We start from the raw sequence: 12454 nt of genomic DNA on the forward strand, positions 1-12454 counted from the left end.
GACCTGAACTCAATGTGACTATTCTAATTAGTGAGTTCTAAGACAACAAGAGACCTCATTTCAAAAAGCAAGATGGAGAGCTAATGAGAATTGACCCACGTGACACACACATGATGTCGTCCTCTGGTCTGCACATATGTGTACTTCAAACTGAATACATAGGTGCATTACCTGCACACATAAATATACAGGAAGGAAGGGAGGGAGAGAGGGAGGAACACTCATTCATGTTAGAGGCTGGACGTGAAGTTCAATGGCAGATCACGAGCCTATTAGCATGAATAAGGCCCTGGGTATAATCCTCAGAGTAAAAAGATTTTTAGTCACTGTGGAGACAGATGTTCATTGTCACCTCTGTGCAAAGCCCAGTGTTCAAAGCTGTGGGCATAGAAAGAACAAGGAAAGAGCACGAGTACATATAAAGAATATACAGGTAGGACAAGCATATGGTATGTGCCTATAACCCCAGTACATGACAGACAGAGGAAGGAGTTCAAGGTAAGCTTTACTACATGGGGAGCGCCAGGCAAATCTGGACTATATGAGACCCTGTCTCCGTACTTTCCTCTCCCAAAGAAAAGAATAGATAGAAAGAAGTAAATGTTCATATGGATTTAAAAATCTTATACAGGGGCTGGGAAGATGGTTCAGCAGGTAAAAATACTTGCTGTACAAGCCCAGTGACCTGAGTTCAATCCCGGGTGCTGGCATTAAAAGGAGAGAATGATTCCTGAGAGCTGTCTTCTGACTTCAAAACACATGCTGTGGCATGCACACACCCACGCACAATAAGAATAATAATAATAATAGTAGCAATGACAGTAATAGTAATATTTCTAACTGTAACTACGTTAAGAGGTGTATGAAGATGAATAAAGACAATATATAGAAAACAGAATAGTGTTCTGAAGAGGAAGAACACAGCTATCAGCAGTTTAGACTGTAGAATAGACACAAATGCAAGCTTCCCAGAAGACCCACTGCAGAACTCCACTTGCATGCGTGCATGACGAAACAATGTATGATGCTAACTGTAACATGAATTCTAGTTGTCTTAATAATAAAGACCCAGAATCAGATATAGGGGTTAACGCTGAAGATCAGAGAAGCAGAGTAGCCAGATACTATAGAGTTCTTTTACCTCTACCAATGCTCAGACTGAGGGGCGATCCTGTCCTCAGACTGCATCTGTCTCCACCAAACCTCAGACTGCACTGAGCTCCTGTCTCCTTCCACCTTATCTTCGTCTCCCTACTCACTCATATCCCTTCCTGTCTCCACCTCCCTAGTGCTAGGATTATAAGTGTGGGATCCCAGGTGCTGGGATCACCTTTGTGTGAGCTGTTTCTCTTTTAGACAGATTCAATCTCGTGGTTTAGCTCTGCACTCTGATCTTCAGGCAAGCTTTATTTATTAAAACATAAATATCACTAAAGCTATACTGGCATGAGATGGTGAGCATGTGGTGCTCAGTGTAAACTTTCATAATAAATGCTCGAACACAAATCTGCAATGAGTAGTCACAGACTAAGTTGTCCATCCACACCGTAAATCCCCCTTTCAGTCTAAAGACTGGACATACTTCTGTGAAGTGCCAGGTATGAACTTTTTCCCATTGCAAAGCATCCAAAGGTTTCCAAAGAGAAACTACATCTTCACAGGCAGTTACGATACACGGCTCCTTAGCACCAGCTCTGTCCCACCACACGGCACTCACATCCACAGAACAGGAACTGGAAGGATTCTGTCCCAGAAGGAAAAGTTATGTTAAAGTTCTGCTTCGCGGAAAGAGTAAGTACAAAAAGGATGAGTTACAAAGATGAGAAGAAGCACCAGCTAAGTCATATGAAAGTTTTATGCAGGTTCTAAGAAAGAGCTTAATAAATTTTATGTCACAAAACAAACAAAAAAACCCAAAACCATCTACCAGATTTACACCATGATAAACCACAAGAAACTTACCTGTTTGTAAATTAAACGTCCTGATGAACAACTCAGGAGTTAAACCATACACCATAAACTTTTGTTAGAAGACAGGGTCTCGCTGGGCAGCCTTGGCTGAACTAGAACTTGAAAGGTAGATCAGGCTGGCCTCCCAAGTGCTGGGATTATAGGCATGTACCACTATGCCCCACTTCACTATGCCATTTTTGATTAGGACAAGGAGAGTACTATGTGTCAAAATCCACAATCATGGTACAAATGGTCTTTTTCAGAAAAAAATAAAAGATTACATATAATCTAAGAAGTTAATAAAAAAACCAAAGAGAACGAAGTAAAAACAATGAATGAACCAGGTGTGATGGTGCATGGCTGTAATTCCAGTACCAGAAAAAAGAGGCACGAAGACCTGAGTCTAAGGCCAGCTTGAGCTACACACTACTCCATCTCTAAAGCAAGACAAAAATCAGTATAATCAAGAGCTATATGCTTTTGAAAACAAACATGAACAAAAAAGACAAAATTTTAACGTCTGATGCAAAAGGAAATTACTTTCAGAAATAGGGGGATATGCCTTATTTGGCAAAGTACTTATCTATTGCATACAAAGCCCTGGGTTCAATTCCCAGCACCCAACAAACTGGCCATGAAGAAATATATTGTAATCCTAGCACACCCACAACTTGGAAAAGTAGAAGGATAAGAAGTTTAAGACCATCCTCAGCTAAATTGCGACCGTCTTGTATACTTCAGTCCCTGACTCAAATAAATAAATTAAATTTAAAAAATAGGAGAATGGCTGGACGATGGTAGTGCATGCCTTTAATCCTAGCACTCGGAAGGCAAAGGCAGGTGAAATCTCTGTGAGTTTGAGGTCAGACTTCTTTACAGAGCAAGTTCCAGGACAGGCTCCAAAGCTACACAGAGAAACCCTGAATAGAAAAACCAAGGGGGTTGTGGGGGGAATGAGATAAACATGGTGACACACATCTTTAATCCTAAAATTTAAGAGGCAGAGGCACGCGGATCTGAGTTTGAGTTCCAGGACTGCCAGGGCTACACAGAGAAATCTTGTCTCCAAAAACCAAAAAGAACTGTAATCTTTAACAAATAAATTTGAAAATATGAACAAAATGATAAAATTCCATCAGAATTTAAGGCATTTAAATTGACCCGAGTTGAGGACGCCAGGCGAACATGGCCCACGGAACCAAGTAGGAATCATAGGGGCTCACAAGACTGAAGTGATAATCACAGACCTTATATGGGTCTGTGCTAGGTCATCTGCATATATTTTATGGTGTGTAGTTTGGTGTACTTGTGGGACTCCTAATTGTGTGTTGGGGGTATCTCTGACCCTTCTGTGTGCTCTTGGGATCCTTTTCCTCCTACTCAGTTGCCTTGATATGAGGGTTTGTGCCTAGTCTTATGGTAACTTGTTATGCTGTGCTCAGGTGATATCCCTGGGAGGCCTGTTCTTTCTGAAGGGAAAGAGAGGAGGATGGCATCTGGGATATGGGAAGGGGTTGGGAGGAGTGGAGGGAAGGGCAACTGAAGTTGGGATGTAATGTATGAGAGAGAAGAATGAATAAAATAGATATAAACATACACATGTATATAAAATTGACCTGAGAACAGCTTTGACATAGAGCATAGGTGCTACTCCTACGTACCTGCTACAGAAAAGGAACCTGGAGCCCAGAGGCTAGTCTCCCAGTAATTGGCAGCAGCACTTCGGTGAGTTTGGTGAGTTTGAAGTTTTTCCTCTATACCAGTGATTTCCAACTGGGAAAGACTCCACACCCTCACCTCCATCTCCAAGAACAATTCAGCAACATTGGAAGACATTTTTGCAAGGTAATTAAACAATTCTGTGTTCAAGAATGGCCTTGAACACAGAGATCCTTTTGCCTCCACCCTGAGGGCTGGGATTAAAGGTGAGCACCAGGCACGCACCACCACTGCCCCAGGGGATTATCCTTTTCTTGGGAGTTTACTGTAAACCCAACCTGACCTTGAAACTGATAGGAAGCCCACACAGGCCTCAAACTCAAGGCCTACTGTTACTGTCTATTGTGTGCCACTTTCTTATGAAGCGTTAAGTGATTCTTGAAGAATATTATAGCAGGAGAGCCATGGATGATTCCTCTCTCCCACCCTCCTCCTCCTCTGTTAAAACATCTGATTTAAATAAATTACTCAGGTCATTTAAACAAACAAGTTCATTTTTACAAATTAAGGCAAGTGTGGTGGAATATGCCTTTAATCCTAGCACAGTACTTGGGAGGTAGGCAGAGGCAAGTAAATCTCTAAGGCCAGCCCATAGGAAGACTCTATCTCAAAAAAAAAAAAAAGTTAAGTTGTTCTTGGGAATAAGTTGGTGCATAAATTTCAGAAAGATAACTCAAAACACAACTACAACTAAATACTGTGATAAAGAATTAAAATCTGCTTTTCTGCACCTGTTTCTCAATACATTTAATAACAAACAAGAAATTAAGACAGCTCGGTTCTTCCCAAACTTCTCATCAACACACAACAGGATATTCTTCTGACCTTGAACTTTGAGACTAACTGTAGGCTGCTTGGGTTCCAGGTGTCCCGAGCAGGAAGGCCTGCAACGTCAGTCTGTGAAGACAAATTACACCATGAGTTTACTTCCGTGATGCTTGCCTTTCTCACCACTCAGCAGCACAGCTTCCTCAGATGTCCCCTCTACTAACAACACCAAGGCAAATGTGCTACCTCACTGATGACAAAGACAATAGGACCCTCCTCGTATTCTTAAAATACGTAATTCTGGTTGCTGGAGAGATGGCTCAGCAGTTAGGAATACTGGCTGCAGTGAGGACCTGGGTTCAATTCCCAGCAACCACATGCCAGCTCACAACTGTCTGTGACTCTAGTTCCAGAGGATCCAACATCCTTAGAGACATACAAGCAGGCAGAACACCAATGATCATAAAATAAAGATTATTAAAGAAATACATAATTTAATCACTTATTTTTCCCAGAATGAGCATAACGTTTACAATAAAGTCATTTCAAACAAACATAGCAAAAAATCTTTATCAATACTGAGAAGTTGATGGTGAGAAAGTCATGCTGTCTATATTCACTAAGACATTTCATCCTTTCAGAGAAAATTTCATAAAGGAAACGATTGTACCTGTTCAACGGAATGTTCATGTAACTCGAGGCATGCATTTCCACAGAGCTGATTTTCTCTGGAAGTGAATGACTCACTGGGCAAAGGTGTTGCTTGGGGGCCAGATTCACTGTCACAGGTAGGTTGTCCTTGCCTACCTGACACATGCAGGTTGGTATCCAGTTTTGGTGAGCTGACTGAACTGTTGCATTGTTTATTGCTATTAGCAAGACTGTTTGTGTCTCCCAAGTGAGAAGGTCGGGATGTAGAGCAAGTCTGTCCAACTTCAATGGTTACATTCTCACTGGTGGCTTGGGAGGCAAAAGCTGGAGTCGTGCCAAGGATGGGGAAAGCAGGTGAACACGGGTAGGCAGTAGATCTGCCACTATGGTTAGGTGCAGCTGTATCTGTAGGAGTGAAAAGCACTGCTGATGAAGAAAGGTCCTTGCTCGTAGGCTGCCGTTTCAGGGTTGGCCCTGGAGGGTGTGCTTCTGATGGAGCAGTGAGTTCCTCTTCCAAGTCCTCCACTTCTGAATCTATTTGCAGTGCTTCCAGAGTGGCACAATTTCCTTCCCTAGAAAGTCTGTTTCCAAAGGTTTTGGAGTCAGGAGACTCAATCAGTTTTTCTGAGTAGGACTTTAATTTTTGGAGCTTAAGAGGTCCAAAGTCTTCATCAGGTAACTCGAAGTCTGTGATATTGAGAAAAGACAAGTTGCCTTAAAATTCAGATTTTGTTCTCATGGTGCAATGAAAGCATATCATTACTCCAAAGTACTAAGTGTTACTATTATTCTAATGTAGATCTGTATATTTTCACATGTGTATGTTCACATGCATGCAGAGACCAGAGGTCTCTACTTCTTTTTAGGACAAGGTCACTCACTGAGCCTGGAGCTGGTAAGTTCAGCTAGCCTGGTTGGCCAGCAAGCTATTCAGCCACAAAAAGGAGTGAAACATAAATATATTCTACAGCGTGGACATAACAGTTATTTTTTTATTTTTTAATATTTATGTATTTATTATGCATACAGGGTTCTGCCTGCACGTGTGCCTGCAGACCAAAAGAGGGCACCAGATCTTATTACAGATGGTTGTGAGCCACCATGTGGTTGCTGGGAATCGAACTCAGGACCTCTGTAAGAGCAGCCAGTGCTCTTACCCGCTGAGTCATCTCTCCAACTCCTGGACATAATGCTAAGTAAAAACAAACAGATGCAAAATGCAAAGGTCATCTAACACATAATTCCATTTATCTGAAGTATCTAGAATGCTACCTGTCCCCCAGATATCATGCAGTAGATTGGTAGTTAGTTATATATGGACTGGGGATGAAATAGAAAGCAGGTGCTTAGGGGGTGTGGGCTTCCCTGTAGAATGATGAAATGTTTCTGAACTAGAGACGGCATCGGTGTAACACAGTAAACTAGGAAAAATCAGTAAATGTCACTGGATTGCTCACTTAACAACAAACAATTAACTTTATGTTATATGAATGTCACCTCTAGTCAAATTTTTTTTGTTTTGTTTTGAGGCAGAGTTTCTGTGTAAAAATCCTGGCTGTCCTGCAACTCACTCTGTAGACCAGGGTGGCCTCAAACTCAGAAATCCACCTGCCTCTGACCCCCAAATGCTGGCATTAAAAGTGTGCGCTACCATACCCAGCTCTAGAAAGTTTTTAATTCTCAGAGACTGATACTGTTTATTATCTCATCATCTTTAGTAAAACCATGTCTCTGGGACTGGAGAGAACGGTTTAGAACATGTACTTTGGGGCTGGAGCAATAGCTTAGAGATTAAGAATGTTTATTGTTCTTTTAAAGGACTCACAACCACCTGTAACTCCAGCTGTAACACCTCTGGTTTTGTCGGCAGTTGTATTCACATGCACAGACATACATACATACATACATACATACATACATACATATCCACAGTTGAAAATAAAATAAATCGAAGGAGCAAGAGAAAAAAACAAGAAAAGAATGTGTACTGCTCTTACAAAAGGCCAGAGTTTGGTTCCCAGAATGCACATGGAATAAGCAGCTCATGACTGCCTGTAACTCCAGCTCCAGAGGATCTGACACCTTCTTCAGGTCCCTTCAAGCACTACAGTCATATGAACAAACCCACACACATATGCACATAAATAAACAACTTAAAACAACAAACATGTCTCTTCTCTGATCCTGCAAGAAGGCAGCACTAGGCTGGATGTGATGACACAAGCATTTGGTCTCAACAGAAGCAGAGGCAGGCATATCCCTTTAGTATCAGTAATCAAGAGGCAGAGCTAAGAAATGTTTATGAGTCCCAGGGTAGTCCGGTCCACACAACAAATGCCAGGATAGCCAAAGGCTACACAGAAGGACCCTGTCTCAAATTAAAAACAAACAAACAAAGAAAACCAACCCTCAAAACAAACCAAAATCAGAAAGTAGCTGTTTTTTTAATTGTTATTAAAGAAGGTTTTGCTGCAGGTTTTCTTGCTTTATTTTTGTCATGAATGATGCTTTCAAGACATCTCTAATAGGGGGCTGGAGAGATGGCTCAAAGGTTAAGAGCACTGGCTGCTCTTCAGAGGTCCTGAGTTCAATTCCCAACAACCACACAATAGCTTGAAATATCTATGATGAGATCTGGTACCCTCTTCCTGCACACAGCATGCAGGCAGAATACTGTATACATAATAAATAAATCTTTAAAAAAGATCCCTAGTAAGTACAAACTCAAATATGAATAGTAAACTTAATAATGGAAACAGTAAGTTTTTTTGTTGTATTTTTTTTTTTTAGATCCTCCTGCCTCTACCTCCCAAGTGCTGGGATTAATGGTGCGTGCTACCACCGCCTGGCCAGAAAGGTTTTTAATGTAGTTTACTAAAATCATAGCAGGGGACTGGGAAGATGGCTCAGCAGCAAAGAACACTCCAGCACTGGGACTCACAACTATTTATACTCCAATTCCCGGGATCCGACACCTCTTATGACCAGCTCTGGCAGACAAGCAGGCCAAACACTCATAAAGGAAAATAAAATCACAACAGACTATTTTGAATTATATATGTAAAAAAATATCCACCTAGGCAAGGTAGCTCAGCACTCAGAAAGCTGAGGCAGAAGGATCTAGCTTGGACTAGATACTGAGAACCTGTCTCCAAATGGAAAGTTTCTAGATTGTTGGAGTGCACAGTTTTTCTTTTGAGACACTGTCTCACTATATAACACTGGATGTTATAGAACTCAGAAACATGCCTGCCTCTACTTTATTTGTGATCAATGGTATGCAATACCACATCTGGTCTTTTTTTCTTAAATTTTTATATCGTTGATTTAGAGAAGGAAAAGAGCCATGCTTACTATTTTAAAATGAAAGAATTATAGCTCATAAACGAACATCTATGCTCAATGTCTGTCTGTTTATGTACAAAGTTTTATGAGAACATACTAAGCTACATATTGCCTACTGCACCACAGAATAGGTGAGAAAAATGACAAGCAAAATAGTCACCATCTATATTTGCAGTCATTTGCTCATCCCCTATTTAAAGCTGTAGTGATCCTGTATTTTCTGTTGTTTGTCAGATTATGATTGACTTCTGAGAAGATGAATAAAAAGCTTGTTATATTCTTGCCTACTATTCTAAATAATCTTATATTCTACAGACCCCAGCATGTTATCTGCAAAAGTTCTCAGGCTTTCTATTACATGATGGAGTTTTTCTGTAGTTTTATCTAATACATATTTCATTTTACTTCAAAATACCTATATTAGATTCTTCCCATGAAAAGACTGTGCTGTACTTAAATAGGTATTAGTCTGAGTGAGCACCCAATGTATTTCATTTGCTGTGTGAGTGTTTCAAACCTATCACTGAACTCTGGTGCCACACTGTCAGGTTTCAGTCTCAGTTCTACCATCTAAAGTCAATGTACCCTCTCTTACTTTCCTCAATTGAAAGTGGAGATGAAAAGGTCTACTTTGTATAAGGCAGTGATGATTCAGTAAGTTACTAGTGCACAGCATTTTCAAGTACCAGGTACACAGTGATGATTAGCTGTCACATCAACCACCATCAAACACAACCCGATTTATATTCAACTTTCTTCTTACCGTGAATAGTTACTTTTCCACTCTGCCACTTATGCTTGGCGAATCTGCCCTTGGACATGTTAAGACCCAGTATGTGGCAAGGAGGGAAAAGCAGCTGACAACGACCCAGTGTGGAGACTCGGACTGATTTTCGTTTTCCTCTGTGTGCCCTGCCAGGTGTAGTAGCTTTCCTAGATTGGCTGTCAGCTTCAGCAGGTTCTGTGGGAGAGCTGACCTCAGCTGACAAGATTAGTTCCTGAGAGGGACTTCCTGAGCTGGACCGTCCTGTGCATGCGTCCAACATACTACTTTCACTGTGGTCAGTTTCTTCACCGGAGAGGACTACATTCTTAGTTGCTTTATTTTTGTTTTTAAGCCCTTTCTTCTTGACACCCAAGTGACTTTGAATTACAGCTTCTAGAGCTACTTTTCTCTGACAGTCTGACATACGACGGGTAGTTCTAACATAGTATTCTGCAGGAAACAGAAGGCCTTCAAGCACTGTGTAAGAATGCATTTGACTTTCTGTGGAGGGAGGAGAGACTGCCGCTGGGCTGAGGTTCTTAGATGAACCTAGAATTTCATCTTCCTCAAGATCCTCATTTCTACCATCAACAGTGTTACCAAGAGATTTTAAAGATTTAAAGTTTTGGGTAGTATTTGCTGGCAAGTTACTGTGAGTGAGATCATTTATAGAACATGAATTACTTGCCTCTGAATTAGGACTTCCTGGCAGCTGATCACTGGCACTCACAGCTTTCTTTACTACTGGGTTACCGGTAAAGACAGTCATTTTTCTGCCTTGTGCCTCCACATTTATGGATGAAGCTGGGCCCTGAGTAGCAATTTTGCAGTACCCATTAGGAGATGTAGGTTCAAGCTGTTGACTATGACTGTTGTCTGACACAGGGCACGAAGGGACTGTAGTCTCCATGGAGACATTATTTCCTCTTACAGGTGTATCAATATCCCTTTCCAATATGCCAGACGGTGGAATTAATACACCCTCTCCATCAATTTCTGTATCAAGGGCTGGAGGGTAAGGAGTTTTAGTTTTAGACTTCAGACTTAAAAGGCGATTCTCTTCAGGCACCGGGGACCTAGGACTTTTGCTGCTGCTGGCTTCCTGTGTCTTTCGTTGTTTGTCAGGGAGTATGAGAGAATTAATGCCAAGGAAATGTTCTTTCTCCTGTGAAACAGATGTTTTCTTCCACTGCTCCTGTGTTCTCCCTGGCAGTGCACTCCGCTCTTTCTTACCATCGGGACTGCTGATGCCATGCAAAAATTGTTCTTGGATGTCACCTGCTCTTTGTGTACATAATACATCTTCTTGGCCATTTTTATGGTTAAAGGACTGAGGTTCAACATCAAGTATTACAGAGATGTTTTCTCCAGTTTCCTTATCAAGATGGTTGATTTGTAATGTGTCACAAGGAGAGCCTTCATTTATAGATTCTGAGGGAGAAAGTATGTATATATAAAATCAGTTAAGTCTAGTCCCAGGTAGAGCTGCAAGAGAATCAAAAACAGACTCACACAGAAACATATACATAGCCATTCATGTAGCATTTTTTTCCGTCAAAAAGTGGCACTGGGCATGGTAGCCTCACACTAGTGAGGCTGAAGCAGGATTGCCATGAGTACAAAACCAGTTTGGGAAACATAAGTACCAGGCCATCTAGGGCTATGTGGCAAGATGCTACATAAAAAATCATAACTAGGGGCTGGAGAGATGGCTCAGAGGTTAAGAGCACTGCCTGTTCTTCCAAAGGTCCTGAGTTCAGTTCTCAGCAACCACATGGTGGCTCACAACCACCTGTAATGAGATCTGGTGCCCTCTTCTGGCCTGCAATATTGTATACATAATAAATAAATCTTAAAAAAATCATAAATTAAAAACAACGAAGTTAAAAAGCAGAAAATCAATAACTAAACACAAATTAAAATAACTAAAAGTTTAAAAGTCATTTTTCCAATATTAATTCATTGACTGTAGTTCCTAAAATTTGAGAAAAAGAGCAACTAAATAGACAATCCAACTTAAGACAAAGGGTATTGCTTGAATTGTATAATATATCAATTTTGTATTATTTAAGAAGTCTACTGTTTATTATCCATGAGCTGTGAAAAATAACATCAGCCAATTGGGGAATGCATACAAAGTGAGTGTAAGTGAACAGGCTAATTTACCAGAGCGGCTTAGCTGTGGGGAGGCTTCCTGATGGGGCACACAATCTTCTATTGCTTTCTTAGAGTTCTTAACCTTCTCAGCTCTTTTGGCACGCTAGAGAAAACAAAAGCAGCCCAAAAAAATCAATTCTCTTTAAAGCTTTATTACTGTCAGAACCTTTCTTCCCATTATGTGTGGTGGTACACACCTGAAATCTTAGTACCCAGAAGGCCACAGCAGGATTGTGGGTTTATTTATTTTATTATATTTTTATTTATTGCGTATGCATTTGCACACATACACTCAAATATCCCCATGTATGTGTGCCTTAGCGCTTCATTGGAAGTCAAAAGACAACTTTCCTAACACCACGTTGGTAGCAGGCACTGAGCTCACTTTGTCGACCTTGGCAGCAAAAATGACCTCTGAACCATCTTGCTGGCCCCAGGTTTATGAGCTTAAGTCCACAATGGACTACGTAATGAGGCCCTGTTTCAAAACCAAAAACCAAACCACAACATCTTTTACATAGTTTGTATAACACCTTTATTTGCAGAATATGACTCACCTTAAGACGAGCAAGTGTCTTGCTGTATTCCTTTTTCAAAAATGCTAACTTTTCCTTCAACTGGAAGAAAACATGAACAATTCTGAGCAGTGGTGAGGTGGAACCAGAGGGAAGGGAAGTAGTACCTAGCAGGACTGACAAGGGTGGTGCTCAGTGTGCGGCGCTCAGCAGCATCCCTCCTGTTAGACTCAGCACAGGGAAGGGCAGTTTCCCCAAACAGATCTTTTCCTTTCTCAGTTCCTACAGAGTAGTATCAAGCTCTGAGGTTTCCTGTCACCTGGAGCAACTCATCCCTTTCCGTTCCCACTCAATCTGCAGGGTTACTTCCCTGGAGTAGATTTTTAGGTTATTGCTCAAACTGTTTAGACACTTTCCCATTCCTCTGTGCTCATTTCAAAATATGATGGTGTCCATTTCCTTCTGTCTTTCAGTCACTTTGAGAAACAGGGAGGGATTGTTACCATAGTCAATCAACCAACCAATAAATGCTTTCCATCTATTAATGCCTCAGGAACTTACGGTTGTTAACATCTATCCC

At 41.1% G+C, this 12454-nt stretch overlaps 1 protein-coding gene across 4 annotated transcripts in view; it reads right to left on the reverse strand.

The window, feature by feature from the left end:
• Positions 1 to 12454, reverse strand: part of Palb2 (partner and localizer of BRCA2) — a 27171-nt gene that overhangs the window by 12255 nt on the left and 2462 nt on the right. For 2 of the 4 annotated variants that reach the window (XM_075972096.1, XM_075972099.1), the window contains exons 2-7: positions 11917 to 11976; positions 11369 to 11462; positions 9200 to 10633; positions 5111 to 5778; positions 4498 to 4569; positions 1583 to 1744 (exon numbers count right to left, since the gene is read on the reverse strand). In XM_075972096.1, coding sequence (XP_075828211.1) covers positions 1583 to 1744; positions 4498 to 4569; positions 5111 to 5778; positions 9200 to 10633; positions 11369 to 11462; positions 11917 to 11976 — 2490 coding nt within the window. Of the gene's footprint in view, positions 1 to 1582; positions 1745 to 4497; positions 4570 to 5110; positions 5779 to 9199; positions 10634 to 11368; positions 11463 to 11916; positions 11977 to 12454 lie in introns of those variants that run through there. The other 2 variants (XM_075972097.1, XM_075972098.1) reach the window with 2 other exon arrangements.

The sequence above is a fragment of the Microtus pennsylvanicus genome, chromosome 5, assembly GCF_037038515.1.
Source record: "Microtus pennsylvanicus isolate mMicPen1 chromosome 5, mMicPen1.hap1, whole genome shotgun sequence".
In the NCBI taxonomy this organism is placed as follows: domain Eukaryota; kingdom Metazoa; phylum Chordata; class Mammalia; order Rodentia; family Cricetidae; genus Microtus; species Microtus pennsylvanicus.